The sequence below is a fragment of the Typopeltis vanoorti genome, chromosome 4 (genome assembly GCF_054136105.1).
Source record: "Typopeltis vanoorti isolate ZY-2024b chromosome 4, IOZ_Tvanoo_1.0, whole genome shotgun sequence".
Lineage (NCBI taxonomy): Eukaryota > Metazoa > Arthropoda > Arachnida > Uropygi > Thelyphonidae > Typopeltis > Typopeltis vanoorti.
The window spans coordinates 111608391-111628018 of NC_143552.1; the positions used below are offsets into that span (position 1 = coordinate 111608391).

Here is a 19628-nt window from a genome sequence, read left to right on the forward strand (position 1 = left end):
CCATCTTCAGTAAAAATTGTGCCTAAGTAGCTGAAATGTTTTACTTGTTCCACAGGTTCTCCATTCACAACACAGTTGACATTTTCAATGATTCTGCCTATTTTCATTGTCTTTGTCTTTTTATTGCTGACCTTCATACCATATCTATTACAAATACCATATCTTCATACCATATCTATTGTAAAGTAGAAAAATTAATAAATATTAATTTATTAATATATATTAATTTATATGCCATCAAAAGCCTGAAATGTGGAAAGGCAGCAATAGTAGATGATATTCAACCAGAAATGTTGAAGTATGGTGGTATAAAAGTCTAAGAGTGACTGCACTGCATAGTTCAGAAGGTCTGGACAGAGGGACGAATTCCTGATGATTGAAGTAGAGCTCATAGTACCCATATATAAAAAGGGAAATAAAACTGAATGTGAGAATTACATAAGTATTTCCTTACTGAGTGTTCCTGGTAAGATTTATGCAAGTATACTTGAGAAACGGTTGAGAAGAATTGTGGAAGAAAAGCTTGGTGAAGAACAAGCTGGATTCAGGCCAAATAGAGGCTGTCAGGATCAGATCTTCACTTTATGACAAATAGTTGAGAAATCATGAGAATATAACAAAGATCTGTATTTAAGTTTTGTAGATCCAGAAAAGGCATATGACAAGGTGCCAAGAGAGAAGCTATTCAATATGCTACAGTTATATGGTGTCATTGGGGCATTATATCAAGCAGTACTTGGTCTTTATTTGAGTTGTAAGTCGGCATTTAGAATTGAAGGAAGTACACGAAGATGGTTAAATGTTAAATCTGGTGTCAGACAAAGATATACATTATCCCCTCTGTTATTCATTATCTATATGGATCACATTATGAAGGAAAGTGGTATTAAAGATGATATTAAAATTGGAGATGTTAATGTCAGCTCTTTGCTTTATGCAGACGATGTTATACTTCTAAATAAATCCGCTACAAGTCTGCAAGATTCTCTGACTAAATTGAATAAATGTTGTAATAGATATGGTATGAAGGTTAGCAATAACAAGACAAAGATAATGAAAATGTCAACTGCATTGTGAATGGAGAACTTGTGGAGCAAGTAAAACATTTCAGCTGCTTAGGCACGATTTTTAGTGAAGATGGTAAATTATATATGGAAATAGACAACAGAATCAACAAAGCTGGTATGGTAGGAAGTCAATGGAATAAATTCATATGGGATAAGAGAGAAATTAGTCAGAACACTAAATTAGCTGTATACAAGACAGTGTTCAAACCAGTTTTAACTTAAGGATCTGAGAGCTGGGTCAGAAGTAAAACACTTGACCAAAGACTACAGACTGCAGATATGAGAGGCCTGAAAAAGATTAGAGGCATGAACAGATATCATCAAGGGAATAACATATTAAAAACGAGGATATTAGGAAAGAACTTGACATTGTGAGCATCCAGGAATGCATTAGCAGAGCTAATCTCAGGTGGTATGTATGGTCACTTAAACAGAATGGGCGAGGAAAGATTAGCAAAACAAATGTTTTCTGTCAGGTTGGCAGGAAAACGACCCAGAGGAAGACCAAGATATAGGTGGATTGATACGTACAAAGTACCTTAGACAATGGAAATATATGATCTGATAATATTGGAGTCTTGACAAGTAACAAACTGATTTAGAGGAAAATTGTAGATAGGAAGTTAATAATGATGTAAATTTTTCATGTAGTACTATCATATCCTGTACAGGTGTACAGGATATGATAGTACATGGCAGAAATTTGATGATGATGATGATATTTATTAATTTATTTACTGATATTATATCCAGCATCTTCAGAGCACTAAAAGAGTTTGTCACAATATGCGAAACGACAATTTGATATAACTGTTGGACTAGTTTAAAAAGGTTGTAGCAGAAAACAAAAAGAATTAAAGTCCTAATTTGGCATCATCTATGTTGGAAAAAGAGAAAACAAATATTAGTTAGATCTTAAAAATGGCTCTCTCCCAGATTTTTAGTAAATTTATACCATACTTGTTGAGGTTTGTAATGTGTTTTAAAGCTTCTGTTGATTCCAAAAAATTTTCTTTCAATTGATCCTGTGTGAAGTGGTATTCAAGGCATTGTAAAATGTGTAAATATTTGACCAGAAATGCTCAAATATGGAGGTATAAAAGTTTTGCAGTGGCTACAGTGCATAATTCCGAAGGCAAATCCTTAGATAGAATTCCAGGTAATCATACACGAGAAGAAGAAGGGGATAATAAAAATTATGTATAAACATGGAAAAGAACAAGTTGGATTCAGATCAAATGAAGATTTTCATGATCAGATTTTCACTTTATCATGAATAGTTGAGTAATTATTATTATTAAGAGAGACTTCCAGGGACTCATCAATTGGAGGGCATACCACTTGCAACAGTGGTTATAGGTGTTCTTGAGTTCATTCACACTATTTACACACACTATTCTATGAGAGAAAAATCTTCCAAGGATGCCTTCTTGTCCTTTCTCCACTATCCATGAAATGAAAAATTCCATCTACTGAAATTCTGTATAACCCTTTCAGAAGTTTATAAGTCTCAATCATATTGCATATTCTCCTGTTTGCTAGTGTCTGCAGTTTACAAATTCTCATTGTCTTCATAATCAGTATTCCACAATGCTGATATAATTTTTAACACTCTCCTCTGCACTCTCTCCACTATATCAGAATCACCACAGAAACCAAGCCAGACTTGGTGTGCAGTAGGCCAAGGCTTTGTAAAGAAGCAATATGACATCCTTACCTTTACTTGTGAAAATTCATTTCAACATTGCAATTATTCTCTGAGATGTGTGTGCAATCTTTGCTATATGGTATTTGAACTTCAACTTCCTGAATTAAAGATGCCAAGAAATTATATACTCTGGTTTCATCCTTTATCCAAGTGTAAGCAAACAAAGTTTGCATGTAAAGTAACTTCACAGGTAAAGATAAGGATGTTATATTGCTTCTTTACAAAGCCTTGATAAGACTTGGACTACTGCACACACGTCTAGTCTGGTTTCTGTGGTGATTCTGATATAGTGGAGAGCTATTTTGCTGCAAGTACTACATATCAACTGCATTCCTGATTACCCTACCTATCTTTGCATCGAAGCAAATAGCTGTGTGTCCTTCAAATCCTTCCCAGTGTCATTAATGTACAGATTGAATAACAGTATACCAAGGACTGATCTTTGTAGTATACCACAGGTTACCTTAAATCTTACAGACTCACACCCTCCATATACCACTTTTTGATATCTGTCAGTCAGTCAGTCATCCTCTTATCCATGCCAATAATTTATAATCCAATTCCATATTCTCCAATTTATGCAACAATCTTTCATGCTGTAATCTGTCAAAAGCCTTAGCAAAATCTAAAAGTATCATGGTGTATCCATTCCTCTTGTTTAACCCATTGGTAACATTATTATAGAATATGAACAAGTTGCTCAAATATGACCTTCTGTTAATCAACCCATTTTTGTATGCAAGCCCTAACCAACTTTTCCAAAATCTTCACCCACTCCAGAGATGCTGATAGATCAAGTATCTCTGAGAATCAAATTATATAGCCTGGTCAAAGAAATAGCCAGTTCAGCCAAATACTCTTTTAGCACCGATGTTCACATCCCATCAGTCCCTATTTCAGAATTCTTATTCAATTTATTCAACTACTCTAGTATCTCCTCCTACACCTGAATATCTTCATACAATGAAGATGTAGCAGTGAGCTCAATGTTGCATACAACCAGGTTGATAACTGGCACTCATAATGGGCACTCATTACTTGCACAGTCTCTTTTGCATTGGCAACCTGCATACTATCTGCATTCAGTAGAGTTATTCATTCTTTCTTTTTCTTGCAGCATAATGATAGAATTCTTTTACCTTGTCTTTAGCTTTCAGAGTCAGTTTCTTTTCATGCTTTTTTTTTCTTACAAGTCTCTTGCTTAATTAAATTAAACATCCATTTCCCTCTTACCTTATTTATTCTTGAAACTCTAGGTACACATTCTGATATTGCATCATTTAAGTATTTTTTAAACACTTTCCATGCATCATTGATATCTTTCTCATCCAACAACTGATACCTTGGTGCAGAATCCAGCATACTCTGTACTTAATTATACAATATATGAGGTGAATGAAACATTACAGAGCAGTATAATTGATATTTAAGTCAATATTTAAGTTAGTAGTTAACTCAGGTGTAAGACAAATGTACATGCTATCTCCACTCTTATTTACCATCTATATGGATTGCATTATGAAAGAAAGTGGCATCAAACCTGATATTAGAATCGGAGACATTACTTAGCTCTTTGCTTTATGCATGTGATGTTTTACTCCTAAATAAATCTGGTGGAAGTTTCCAGATTCCCATACCGGAACTGAATAACTGATGCGTCAAATTTGGAATGAAAATTAGCAATAAAAACACGAAAACTATGAAAATAGGCAGGAACATAGAAAACTTCAGCTGCAATGGAGAACCTATAGAACAAAAAAAAATTTCAGCTGTTTAGTCACAGTTGGAAATAAGCAAAGCTGGTATGGGAGCCAGTTTGCACACTATGCAAACCAGTTTTAAGTTATGGATCTCGAGGTTGGGTTAGAAATTAAAGACTAGATCAGGCAAATTAAAGACTCGACTGGAGACAATAGATGTGAGAACACTGAGAAAAATTAGGAGAGTGAACAGATGGCATCAGTGGCAGTATCATATTAAAAATGAAGATGTCAGGAAGGAACTTGACATTGCTAGCATTCAAGAATTTGTGAGCAGAAGTTATCTAAGCTTGTTTGCTCAACTGTAACAGAATTGGAGAGGAAAGGTTAGTGAAACTGGTGTTTGATGCCAAGATGGCATGAAAAAGAACCAAAGAAACACATCTAAGTGAATAGAAGTGTACTAGAACAGTGTTTCTCAACCTTTCTAAGTCCAAGGACCAGTAAAATGCCTAAAACAATTCTACGGACCACTAAGTGACAGAGGCGTAGCTGGGGGGGGGATCCACCCCGGCAGCACTTTTCTGGCGTTTAAGAAATCTTGCCATACTGTCTATAAAACTGCAACTCAGTGATGAAATAGACTTCGACAATGTCATCATTGACAATTTTGCGAACAGAAAAGCAAGTAAAAGCATTTTAGAATGTTGGAATTGAAGTTTTACTTCAAAAATAAACATAGAGTTTTTAATTTATTTCCTTATACGTCGTTTTGACTTTTTGTAATTTTTTTAAAAACCTATGTAGGAATTACGAACACTTCAGAAAAACTGTGTCATTTATAACATAATAAATCTAAAAGCATGTTTTGAATACATATGGAAATATAATTAATTAAATTGGAAGTAAACGATTAAAGTGTATCATCATTGAACAAAGTTTTAATTTTTATTAAACAAATAAATAATATGATATAATTATATTACTACTTACTTTTAATGAGATGGTTGAGCTTATCCGCCCTTGCAGAGTTGTGGATATCTGGCTCAATATTGATCAACTTCAGTCGAAGATCGGCACACACAATAAGACGATGCCTGTATTTTGTTTTTATTTGAAGTAACGGTGAAAATCCTTTCTCACAAAGTTAGGTTGTAGAAAAGTGCATGACAATTTTCAATGCTTCTTCGGGAAATTCACTTCTCACTGAAGGCAAGATTCAAACTCGAGCCAAACCAGGATCACGGAATTGCATTTTAAGTCCACTGTCACATGAAAGCTCAATTAACCGTTCTTTTTTCTATAACGAAAAGTCATGACTGCAGCCTGAAATGGATCGCAAACCCACAGAAATTTCTTATAAAAGTTATTCGGAAAATATGTTTCAAAATTCTGTTTCAGAATTTTGAGGTGGTCACAAACCCTTTCCAGAAACTCAGAATCAACAAAAATATCATTTTTCACTAAAAAGGATTCCAATGTTGCAAATTGTCTATCTTTTACATAACTAATGCATACCAGTTTTTTTCTCGAATGCCTTTATTTTGTCATAGGCATCAAAAACAGTTAAAGAATTTCCCTGAAGGGAGAGATTTAGTTCATTTAATTTCGAAAAAATGTTTGAGAGATAGCATTGTGTTGATAACCATGCTTCATCGACAAGTAGTGTTGCAAAATCAGAATTATGTTCATTTACAAACAACAAAACTTCGTGCTTTAATTGAAATAACCTTGGTGCCCCTGGAAAGCCAGCAAATTTCAGAATGAAGCAAATGTTGTATATATTCACTGTCCATTTCATCGCAGAGTACTGAAAATGACCTGTTATTTAACTGTCGAGCTTTAATAAAATTAACTAGCTTTACAGCATTGTATAACACAGTTTTAAATTCTGGTGCCATTCCTTTGTAGGCTAATGCTTCCTTATGTACCCAATTCATATCCGGAGCTACTTCCTTGACCATAGAAACAATCCCACCTTGCCTGCCTGTAAGGGCTCAAGCTCCATCCGAACAGAAGCCTATACATTTTTCCCACTGGATCCCTTTGTGTATTATGTAATTATTGAGAATGTGAAATATTTCTTTTCCAGTTGTTCAGGATGGCAAAGTTCTACAAAACAGAATATCATCATGAATGTTGTTATCATGCGCATATCTTACTTAGCATATTAACTGCACATCATCTGTAACATCAGTAGTCTCGTCTATTTGTAACACATAATAAGGGCTCTTCTTAACTCTTTTGATTAACTGAGATTCTGCGTCACCTGCCTTATCATTAAGTCTGTGACTGACAGTGTCATTTGAAAGAGGAATCATATGAACGTATATTAGTAACTTGTCCCCAAACATATTTTTTAGCACATCTTTTATAGCTGGAAGTAGCAAATTTTAGAGATAGGATGCCTCCAGTGCATTGCTATTAATGGAACCCATGGCTGAAACTATATCTTTCCCATGATTTGATGTCCTTAAACGTCGCTGAAAAAATTCAATTGGCTTATTTTTCCACATCACAATGTTTTGTTTCTAAATGTCGTCAGAATTTCGCAGGTTTCATGCACTCGTTCGACAACACTTCATAACACAGAACACATTGAGGTGTCTGTTCACTTTCATCTCCATACCAAGTAAACCCGAATTCCAAATATGAACTGTTATATTTCCTATATTTTTTCTTTGAACTGCTTGTTTCTTCTACTTTAACAGTATCAGATTTGCTTGTCATTACAACATGTGTATCAGAATTAGGGTTAGCATCACCTGCTTCATTTGCTCTTCTTTTCAAAGTCCTAGTTCTAAGCCACTTTTTCATTATTAAAAAACGTTTCCGAAAAATATATAAATATATAAATACTGGGATTAACTCACGACACACTTTGTCCAAGTATTACTTAGCACTTTTGAAGATATACTGAGCCTTGGTTGAAGGAGGGAAATCTTCAATAATAAAAATCAATAAATAACAAGCAATTGGTTGAAATGTGGACTTCAAATCTGACAAAACAGCAAGGGAAGGCAGAACAATAAAACTATATTGTTCACTTCACCCCTCTTTTATTATTCGTCATTCTGCAGCTACAAATTTATCTGCAGAATGACAAATAATAAAAGAGGGGTGAAGTGAACAACAATATAGTTTTATTGCTTCCGCCTTTGAACATTCTGATGCTATTTGTTGGTTTTTTTAAGTCTCCATCTGATTTCAATAATTTTTACTTACTTATTCAATTTTAATTTGTTTTCTTTGGATAATTAAAAAATATATATTTATTTAATTAATTTAAGTCTGCCTGCGGACCACCTGTCCCATCGTCGCAGACCACAGGTTGAGAAACACTGGTATAGTCTATTCACATTTCTTCTTCATGCTTCAAGTATATGTTTTTCGTTGATAGCTGATTTCAAAAGGATTACTGATTATCAAGAAGCTGGGAATGACTATACCAGTTTCTTTGTATAGTGGTTTGTTAAAGAATGCTGTGTATTCATTTCACTTTCATACTGGAAGATGTATAAACTCAGATCAGTATATTGAAGACCCTCCCCCCATGTCAGCAAACATGTCTCTAGTTTCGTAATATCATATACATAAGGGACACAATGGGATCATATGTGAATAATTTCCTTTCAAATGCCAATTTTGTAGTTTATTGTAAAGAGAAAATTTTGTAAATTACAGCTTTGTACTTTATTCAGTTTGATTGGATAAAGATGTATGGAGTAATTGTATCAGTAGTTGATTTAGTTAATTACATATAAGTAGTTGTTAGTTACATGTGCAACATGCGTGCACACACAACACACACATGCATGCACACAGAGAAAGAGAGAAAACATTGTCATATCTTAATTGCATAACAGTTAGGCAGAACTTTTAGCTGTTAATTAATTAATTATCTTCTGTTAGTTGATTTATAGCATTTTCCATTTTAATGGTAAATTTTTAGCAATCATCTCATATTATAGTTTGTATGCTCACCACTCCACCTTTCTGATATGTTTAAAAGATGTTGATATTATTTTACAGAAAATTATAATTAGCATATTAGTCAGCCCTTTACAGATGATGCTATTAACGGACTGAGTAATATTCATATTATTACAAAAAATCAGGTTTCTCTGGTTTTATCTGTAAATATTAATTTTAGATGGTATCATCATCAAATTCCTGATATGTATCCTCGGGGGGGGGGGGGTACAGGATAATTATAATAGTACTACATGAAAGTACTATTATAATTATCCTTTACACCATTGTTAATTTCTGACCAATTTCCTACAAATTAATCTATTATCTGTCAAGACTCCAACGTTATCAGATTTGTTTTTAAGGAACTTTTTACTGTATCAATCAACCTACATTTTAGTCTTCTTCTGGGTCTTTTCCTGCCAACTTTGCAAAGAACACTTACCTCTACTAATACATTCCCGAATGCTAACAATGGTAAGTTCTTTCCTAATATCCTCATTTTTAATGTGATATTGCCATTGATGCCATCTGTTCACTTCACTAATCTTTCTCAGAACTCTTATCAGAGGTTTCCAGTCTTTGCTCAAGTAGTTTATTTGCAACTCAGCTCTCAGATCCATAAGTTAAAATTGGTTTGAACACTGTCTTGTATACAACTAATTTAGAGTTTTGACTCCTTTCTTTCTTATTCCATATAAATTTATTCAGCTGACTCCCTACCTTACCAGCTTTACTAATTCTGTTGTTTATTTCCATATTTCCATCTTCGATAAAAAATTGTGCATAAATAGCTAAAATGTTTTACTTCTTCTATATGTGCTCCATTCAGAATGCACTTGATGTGTTCAGTGTTTCTGCCTATTTTCATAGTTTTGGTCTTTTTTATTGCTGATTTTCATACTAAATTTATTACAACAGTTATTCAATTTAGTCAGGAAATCTTGCCGGCTTGTACTGGATTTATTCAGAAGTATATCATCATCTGTATAAAGAAGAGCTAAGATTAACATTGCCAGTTTTTATATCAGATTTAATACCACTTTCCTTTATAATGTGATCCATATCAATAATGAATAATAGTGGAGATAATGTGCACTATTGTTGCACACCTGATTTTGCATCAAACCATCTTCCTATATCTCTTTCAGTTCTAACTGCTGACTTACAGCTTAAATAGAGACTATGTATATTGCTCGATATAATGTCCCATTTACACTATATAATTGGTGTTTTAAAGCGCTTTCCTCTTTGTGCCTTGTCATATGACTTTTCCATATCAACAAAACTTAAATACAAATCCTTGTTATATTCCCAAGATTTCTCAACTATTTGTCTTACAGTGAAAATCTGATCTTGACAACTCTATTGGGCCTGAATCCATCCAGCTTGTTGTTCACCAAGCTTCTCTTCCACAATTATTCTTAGCCATTTCTCAAGTATACTTGTATAAATCTTACCAGAAGAACACTCAGCAGGGAAATACCTCTGTAATTCTCCCATTCAGTTTTATTTCCCTTTTTATTGATGACTACTATTGAGAGCTCTACTTCATTCATCCAAAATTTGACCCTCTGACTAGGTCTTCTGAATTTATGCAATGCAGCCACTGTAAAACTTTTATACCTCTATATTTGTTCATTTTTTTGGTTGAATTTCATCTATTCCAGCTGCCTTACCCCATTTCAGGTTTTTGATTACTTTTTCTATTTCAATATGGATATGTATTCCTGACTGCATTCCTGTTGGGAGCAGAGGTTTCTACCACCATTCTGATACTGCTTGTTTCATTTAGCAGTCTTTCAAAATAATTTACCCCACACATCTAGAATATATTCAGTTTTTATGTCACCTTTATCATCTCTGACTCTTACAGTACTTTTATCTCCATTTCTAAGTTTTTTCAATAAGCTCCTGAAGATTTTGCCATCTTCCTGATATTTATTTCTAATGTTCTTGCCAAAGTCTTTCTATGGCTTTTGTTTAGCTAGTTTTACACATCACTTCACTTTCTTGCATATTTCTCTGTATTCTCTAAGAGTCAAAGCTGACTTTGTTATATCGAACTTTTGATATGCTTTCTTCTTTTCCTTGTCTGCCTCTTCCTGATTCTACCATGGAGTTCTGATTTTTTCTCCCTATACACAACATCACCACATGCCTCTCTGACCAAACCAATCGATGTTTTCTTCAGAATTTGCCATTGAATCTCCAAGGTTTGGTTCTTGTTTTCAAACTATTTCATTTTTTCTTCAGTGATGTTTGTGTATCTGATCTACAGTTCACCTCTGAAAGCTGCTCAACTTTGATTCATTTTGAAACTTTCTTATACACTCCTCTTTAAAATATGAAATTCAATTTTATCCTGCTCAAAACTGAATAGTGATCACTTCCTATTTCAAATCCTCTATATACTCTGCTGTCCTGAATCGATGGGAAAACATCGCTATCAGCTTATATGTTATAATATATAGTTAGTGAGACTTTTATTTCTTGCATCTTCTTCCCATGTAAATGTGTGCATATTTTTATGTTGGAACATGGTGTTAGTAATAACTGGTCCATGTCCTGAACAGAAATCCAACAGACATTTACCATTGTTAACTGACATCAGTAGATGGTACTATTGATGACAGTTTTCTTCTAATGAAAACTGACATCAATAGAAATGAAAATTGACAACTTTCAAGACATTTAGTATTTTGCAAGCAAAGTACTTTTCTATTGTGTTTTTTTTTTATTTTCATAGTAATAACTTTAATTGGTTGAGGTTTTTTTTTTTTTTATTTATTTGTTATTTTTTTTTTTTATGAAAGCATGCTATGGAATTGTTCAAGTACCAACAGGACCGTGGTTTTGCAGAAAATGTGAATCTCAAGAAAGATCTGCTAGAGTAGTAAGTGTTATCTATATTGTTTACTACATACTGAAATAAGGAATTTAACTTTTATGGAAAATGATGTAATTTATTAATACTATAAATAACTAACTTTTTTTGGAAGGATGGTAGGTGATACCCTTTTTTCAAAATTCATAGTGCTGAAGAGCCTAACTTTCATGCTTTTCCTACATTTTCAGTTTGCCTCTTAAGTGGAAGAAGATAAATAAACAAGTAAGGAAATGATTGCAGACAGTCATAGAAAGATGTTTTGTTAATAGCATTATAATAATAGTGAAACCATTCATCATCACAGTTGAACCAAGTGTTCTCTTAAGCAGTGTTGTAGACATAATTTTGTTTTGCCTGATTTTGCCATAGGAATGGACTAGTTGATATGGCAGAGTTTAGCAGTGATTCTGAATATTACATTTTATTAAATTCCTTCTTAAAGAAATTATGTCATTGTTTTGAAAACTTTTGTTAGTAAAAATGATCCAGTTATAGTGGAGAAAAGTGGGTGCAGCATTAATTATTGTCATTTGAAATAGTTTTGTCAAGAAAAATGAATTATACCAAATTATTATCCATTGTTGAACCTGATACTTGTTTTAAAATGAACATCAATTTTAGGAATAGATAGCATTAAAAATAGAATAGACATTAAGATCCAATGTCTTTGCAAGAACTATCATGACATCTATGGCAGATTTACATTATTCAACGAATTTTAGTGGAAAAGAACACTAGTAAAATTTCAACAAGTGTATCAAAAAGTATAGTGTATTTTCTGTCACATTGATCAATTTCTAACTTACGAGGGTGGTCTGAAAAAGTTCTCAGTCTCGCCCATATATGGCAACACTATTGGCAAGATTTTTTTTTCTAAGTTGGTATATCTGTCATAAGCATCCATGTGAAATTGCAAGTCATTCTATCAAGTAGTTTTTTATGCAGCTGTCGGAAGCCAAAGTGTTGTCTGTATCCCTTGAAATGGATAAAATTGAGTATTGTGCAGTTATAAAATTCTTTGTAAAAGGTTTAACATCAAAAGAACTTCATTTGAAGTTCATAAACGTTTATGGGCACTCTTCTCCTTTATTTTCGAAAATTAAGAAATGGGCTGCCAAGTTTAAATGTGGCCTAGCCTTGAAGATGATCCACGTGAAGGACATTGTAACAACACCAGAAATCATTGATTTAGGGCATGATGTGGCATTGGATGACTGGCAAGGCAAAATGCATGAAATTGCTGAGACCATAGACATTTCAAAAGAACGTGTAGGATATATTTTGCATGAAGAATTGCAAATGAAAAAGCTTTGTGCAAGATGAGTGCCACACTTGCTCACAGCAGATCAAAAATGCACTTGCATGAAAATCTCTGAACAGTGCTTGGAGTGTTTTAACAAGAATAAAACTGATTTTGTGCATTAATTTATTACTGTGAATGAGACTTGGATTCACCATTACACCAGAATTCAAACATCAGTGAAAACAGTGGACAGAAGGTGGTTGTTCAGCACCAAAGAAGACGAAGTCAGTTCCATCAGCAGGAAAGGTCATGGCATCAATGTTTTGGGATGCTAAAGGCATTTTGTTTATTAATTATCTTGAAAAGGGTAAAACAATAACTGGGGAATATTATTCCGATCTTTTAACCAGACTAGATGAAAAAATTTGTGAGAAAAGACATAGTTAGCAGAAGAAAAAAATCATCTTTCATCAGGACAATGCACCTGCCGACAAAGGTGTTTTGGCAATGGAAAAATTAAGGGATCTGCACTATGAATTGTTCGAACATCCACCCTATTCCCCAGATTTGGCTCCCTCTGACCTCTATCTCTTCCCAAAACTAAAACTCTTCCTCGCTGGTCAATGTTTTTCTTTGAATCAAGAGGTGATTGTAATTGTAGAGGGGTATTTTGTAGATCTTACTGAGAATCACTACAGGGATGGGATAATGGCACTGGAGCATTGCTGGAATAAATGTATTAGTCTTAAGGGAGATTATGTCGAAAAATAAAAATATTTTGAAATTATAAATTCGTTTTTTTTTTTCGTTGTTAGGCTGAGAACTTTTCACACTACCCTCGTGTGTACTCCATAATTTGTTGTCTAATTTAGCCACTGCAAATGGTTCATTGAAACTATTTGACAAATTTTAATAGTCAGTATTATTGTATCTGTTCAAATCATTTTGCCAGTAACTATGTGATGTGAATCATAATATTAAATTTCAGTAAAAGATATCCAACTTCGTTCATTCACAGTCCCAGAATAATTTATATATGGAAGGTTGAACAAAACAAATTATTAGTTGCTTATGCATTTTGCACATCTAAAAAGTAAAAATGATAACCAGCTATAACTTAATCATCATCAAATTGACATGTACTTTCAAGGCGGTACAGGACTACGATAGTACTACATTAAAAACTTACATCATTACTAACTTCATCATCATCATCAAATTCCTGCCATGTACCCTCAAGGGGTGTGCAGGATATGACAGTACTACATGAAAAAATTACATCATTACTAACTTCCTATCTACAATTTTCCTCCAAATCAGTCTGTTACTTGTCAAGACTCCAACATTATCAGATCTTATATTTTTATCGTCTAAGGCATTTTGTACCGTATCAATCCACCTATATCTTGGTCTTCCTCTGGGTCGTTTTCCTGCTAACCTGGCAGAGAACACTTGTTTTGCTAATCTTTCCTCTCCCATTCTATTTAAGTGACCATACCACCTGAGATTAGCTCTGCTAATGCATTCGTGGATGCAGACAATGTCAAGTTCTTTCCTAATATCCTCATTTTTAATATGATATTGCCATTGATGCCATCTGTTCACGCCTCTAATCTTTCTCAGGACTCTCATATCTGCGGTCTCTAGTCTTTGGTCAAGTGTTTTACTTCTGACCCAGCTCTCAGATCCATAAGTTAAAACTGGTTTGAACACCGTCTTGTATACAGCTAATTTAGTGTTCTGACTAATTTCTCTCTTATTCCATATGAATTTATTCAATTGACTTCCCACCATACCAGCTTTCTGATTCTGTTGTCTATTTCTATATTTAATTTACCATCTTCAGTAAAAATTGTGTCTAAGTAGCTGAAATGTTTTACTTGTTCCACAGGTTCTCCATTCACAACACAGTTGACATTTTCAATGATTCTGCCTATTTTCATTGTCTTTGTCTTTTTATTGCTGACCTTTATACCATATCTATTACAACAGCTATTCAATTTAGTCAGAGAATCTTGCAGACTTGTAGCAGATTTATTTAGAAGTATAATATCATCCGCATAAAGCAAAGAGCTGACATTAACATCTCCAATTTTGATATCAGGTTTAATACCACTTTCCTTCATAATGTGATCCATATAGATAATGAATAACAGAGGGGATAATGTACATCCTTGTCTCACACCAGATTTAACATTAAACCATCTTCCTGTTCTTCCTTTAATTCTAACTGCTGACTTACAACTCAAATAAAGACTAAGTATTGCTTGATATAATGCCACATTGACACCATATAACTGCAACGTATTGAATAGCTTCTCTCTTGGCACCTTGTCATATGCCTTATCCAGATTGACAAAACTTAAATACAGATCTTTGTTATATTCCCATGCTTTCTCAACTATTTGTCGTAAAGTGAAGATCTGATCCTGACAGCCTCTATTTGGCCTGAATCCAGCTTGTTCTTCACCAAGCTTTTCTTCCACAATTCTTCTCAACCGTTTCTCAAGTATACGTGCATAGATCTTGCCAGGAACACTCAGTAGGGAAATACCTCTGTAATTCTCACATTCAGTTTTATTTCCCTTTTTATATATGGGTACTATGAGAGCTCCACTCCAATCATCGGGAATTCGTCCCTCTGTCCAGGCTTTCTGAACTATGCAGTGCAGCCATTGTAAGACTTTTATACCACCATACTTCAGCATTTCTGGTCGAATATCATCTACTCCTGCTGCCTTTCCACATTTCAAGCCTTTGATGGCTTTTTCTACTTCAAGTATGGATATGTATTCTGACTGCATGCCTGGTCAGTGTTTTTTATCACTATGCTGTCATCACTGCTTGTTTCATTTAGCAGTTTTTCAAAGTAATTACTCCATACTTCAAGGATATCTTTTTCTCTTGTTTTCATGTCACCTTTATCATCTCTAACTCCTTTTACAGCACTCTTCCCTCCATTCCTAAGTTTCTTCAACAACCTCCAGAATATTTTGCCACCTTCTTGATATTTATTTTCTATATTCTTGCCAAAGTCTTCCCATGACTTTTGTTTAGCTAGTTTTACACACTGTTTAGCTTTCTTACATTTGTCTCTGTATTCTGTAAGAGTAAAAGCTGACTTATTTGCCAGGAACTTTTGATATGCTTTCTTCTTTTCCTTCACTGCCTCTTTAATTTCCTGTGTCCACCAGGGAGTTCTGATTTTTATATCCTTGCACACAACCTCACCACATGTCTCTCTGGCAGAATCAATCAATGTTTTCTTCAGAGTTTGCCACTGAATCTCCAAGGTTTGATTTTATTTATTTTCTTTTCAATAATCTTTCTGTATTTTAGTCTACAGTTCACATCTGAGAGCTGCTCAACTTTTATTCGCTTTAAAACTTTTTTACATGTTATTCTTTTCAATATGAAATTCAATTTTATCCTACTCAAGACTAAATAGTGATCACTTCCAATTTCAAATCCTCTGTACACTCTGGTGTCCTGCACCAGGGAGAAAACATCACTATCAACAATAACATAGTCAATGAGACTTTTCTTATTCCTTGCCTCTTCTCTCCATGTGAATTTGTGCACATTTTTATGTTGGAACATGGTGTTAGTAATAACCAGTCCATGTCTTGAGCAGAAATCCAACAGATATTTGCCATTATTATTAGCTTTGCTCTTTTCTCCAAATTTTCCCAAAATATTTTTGTATGTCTCACAATCATTTCCTACTCTGCTATTTAGATCCCCAACAAGGACCAACTTTCCCTTTTTTATTGTGTCAGTTGCTTTTTCTAAAGCCTCAAAAAATTCCTCCACTTCTACCTTAGTAGAACCTTCTGTGGGACCATAGGCACAAATAAGTCTCATTGTCCAGTTCCCCATTCTCATATTTGCCCACATTACTCTACTTGAGACTGACTGCCATTCAAAAGATTAGCCTCGTATTTTGTGTTGAATACTATGGCTACTCCTTCTTTTCCTTGGTTGTCATTGCCTGAATATAACATTTTGTATTTATTGCTCAGAAAGATCTCACCAGTTTTGGTCTTTTTTGTTTCAGTCACCCGTATTATGTCGATCTGGTACTTATCTAATTCCTCAGCTAGCTCCATTTCTTTGTCATTCAGGCTTCTTACGTTGATAGTACCGATCTTTAACTCTGGTGATGTTGAGTTGGGGTTTGTTTTCAGATTTGTTCCAGGAGCTGACTTTTCGCTGTTTGCCCTTGTTCCCTGGCGAAAACACCGGGCAACGCCCCAGCCGGCATGAAATTTTGTCATGTTGTACCATCATTTTTTATTTTGGTTTAACCAATAAGAATACAATTTGGTCGGCTAAATCCCAAATTGCCAGCCCATCCTCGTTCGTTCAGTATCAAAGTAGATGCCCAACAGTGTGCACCACGAGAAGGTGAGGATTGGACATTAGGGCAGAAGCCCTGATCGGTTCTCTGCATTCCTTTAAAAGGCTATGTGGAGGTCTCCTCTTAGTTATACAGCTTTGACCCTTAAGCACCCCATTACTAACTTCCTATGTACAATTTCCTCCAAATCAATTTGTTACCTGTCAAGACTCCAACATTATCAGATCTTATATTTTTATCTTCAAAGGCACTTTTACTGTATCAGTCCACCTATACCTTGGTCTTCCTCTGGGTCTTTTTCCTTGCCAACCTTGCAGAGAACACTTGTTTTGCTAATCTTTCCTTTCCCATTCTGTTTAAGTTACCATATCACCTGAGATTAGCTCTACTGAAACATTCCTGGATGCTAACAATGTCAAGTTCTTTCCTAATATTCTCATTTTTAATATGATATTGCTGTTGATGCTATCCGTTCTGTGGTCTCTAGTCTTGGGTCAAATGTTTTATTTCTAACCCAGTTCTCAAATCCATAAGTTAAGATTGGTTTGAACACTGTCTTGTATACAGCTAATTTAGTATTTTGACTAATTTCTATCTTATTCCATATAAATTTATTCAGTTGACTTCCTACCATACCAGCTTTGTTGAGTCTGTTGTCTATTTCCATATTTAATCTTTAATTTATAGTGTTCTCTTTACTAAGATGTTTCAATAAGGTGTATGTGACATGGTGTACAGTGTCACCACTATGGAAAGATCATGAGAAGTCTCTTACAGTGTTGTGTAACCTTAATAAGAATTCTGCAGTAGGGACAGAGGAGATATTAACACATGTATTAAAGGAATGGGAAGTCCTTGACATCTTTGTATAATTTGAATTTTCAAATTCAAATTCAGGAGAGTTCCCACAGGAATGGAAAGAATGTATAGTGGTTCCTTTGTATCCAAGGTAGTTCAAAAATTGGTATGCCTAACTACCATCCTATCAGTAGGTTATAAAGAGTTTAGAGAAGTTGGTAATAACTTGCAATCAGAAATGGGTTTTAGAGTATAGTTTGCTGTCAACCCATTCAGGAATGGGTTGACAGCAAACTTTACTTTGTAGGAAACAACATGGGTTTTGATAGTCGTGTCTGAGTTGTTTGCTCTCATTTTATTATAATTTTGTGGTTAAAAATAAATAAAGAGAAATGGATACATTATAATACTCTTGGACTGAGGTAAGGTATTTGATGGGATGCCACATGAAAATTCTGTCACATGAACTGGTGAATATGGCATTGGAATATCAACTATTGATTTAGACAAGTGGGTTTACTGATATGCATATTTCAGAAATTGGTATATGAGGCTGAAAATCTGCTAAACCGAAGGCAACTAGTTGGACACCAAAGAAATCAGTTATTGAATTATTATTGTTCGACACACACACACACACACACACACACACACACACACACACATATATATATATATATATATATATATATATATATATATATATATATATATATTAGTGATGCTGGGAAGAACCTCCCAGGACCCCCCCCCTCCATGTTTAGTTATTTGCTGAGGATTCAAATATAGGTAGGGCAATCAAAGATGCTACTGTTATGCAATACTTCTTATTATTCCTTCCCTCCTCTTTTATCTTGCGGTGTCGAGGATAAGATTAGTTCTGTGCCTCCTGGTGTGTCCTATGCCTGTAGGCATGTGTTCACAGACCGGTTTGCCTGTTCTGTGGGATGAAAAAACCTGAGTTTCCAGGTGAAAAAAAACCCTGTCTGTATGAGACTGGCTAACTCACCTTTAGTCGAAAGAGACCAGATAAAGTTTCCTCGCATCACTGACGGAGAATCGAATCCAGGTCTTTCCAACCAAAGGGCTTTGTCTATACTGACTGAGCTATGGAGACTCTATGCAATACTTAGACTGATTTTTATATTCTGGATCTTTGGACCAATGATAATGGCTGTCAATTCATTGTTAATAAGCATAAAGTAATGTACTTTATTGTGATGAGAATTCCAACTGCATATTATATTGGTGGGATTATGCTAGAGAAGCTGATCAGGCTAGTTATCTTGGAATTTTACTAGATAGGAAGTTGAAGTTCAGGGGATATATAGCAATAACTGTAAATACAACTCAGATGATAATTGTGATGCTGAAATGAACATTTATGTGTAATGATAAGACGATAATTTTGCTTCTTTGTAAGGATATTTAATAATATGACTGCACCTAAACTTCTGTGCACAGATTTGGGATGTGGGAGCTTGGATATGGTGCAAAGAAGAGTTACAAAGATGACAATGGGATTATGGAATGTAGATTATATGGACTGCAAAGACTCACTGGGAGCTGAGAAACCATATATTGAAACACTAAAACATATTTACAATAATGCAACTTCTGTAATTAAATTATATAAAAACAGTGAAAAGTTCCCAATACAAAAAAGGCATCTGGCAAGGCGACACCATATCTCCCAAATTATTTACAGCTGCACTAGAGGAAGTCTTTAGAAGCCTTGACTGAGAAACAAAATGAATAAACATAAATGGGGAAAGGCTACATCATCTGAAATTTGCAGATGATATTGTCCTAATAGCAGATAATCTTGAAGATCTGGAAGAAAGGCTAAATCAGCTAAATGAAGCCTCAAAAGTAATTGGATTAAAAATA

At 34.4% G+C, this 19628-nt stretch overlaps 1 protein-coding gene across 2 annotated transcripts in view; it reads left to right on the top strand.

Annotated features, from left to right (window-relative positions):
• The window catches only part of Alh (coiled coil domain containing protein Alhambra), a 294506-nt gene that overhangs the window by 36174 nt on the left and 238704 nt on the right, over positions 1-19628 (top strand). For both annotated transcript variants that reach the window (XM_090391968.1, XM_090391969.1), the window contains exon 2: positions 11264-11343. In XM_090391968.1, the coding sequence (XP_090248094.1) occupies positions 11264-11343 (80 nt within the window). The remainder of the gene's footprint in view (positions 1-11263; positions 11344-19628) is intronic.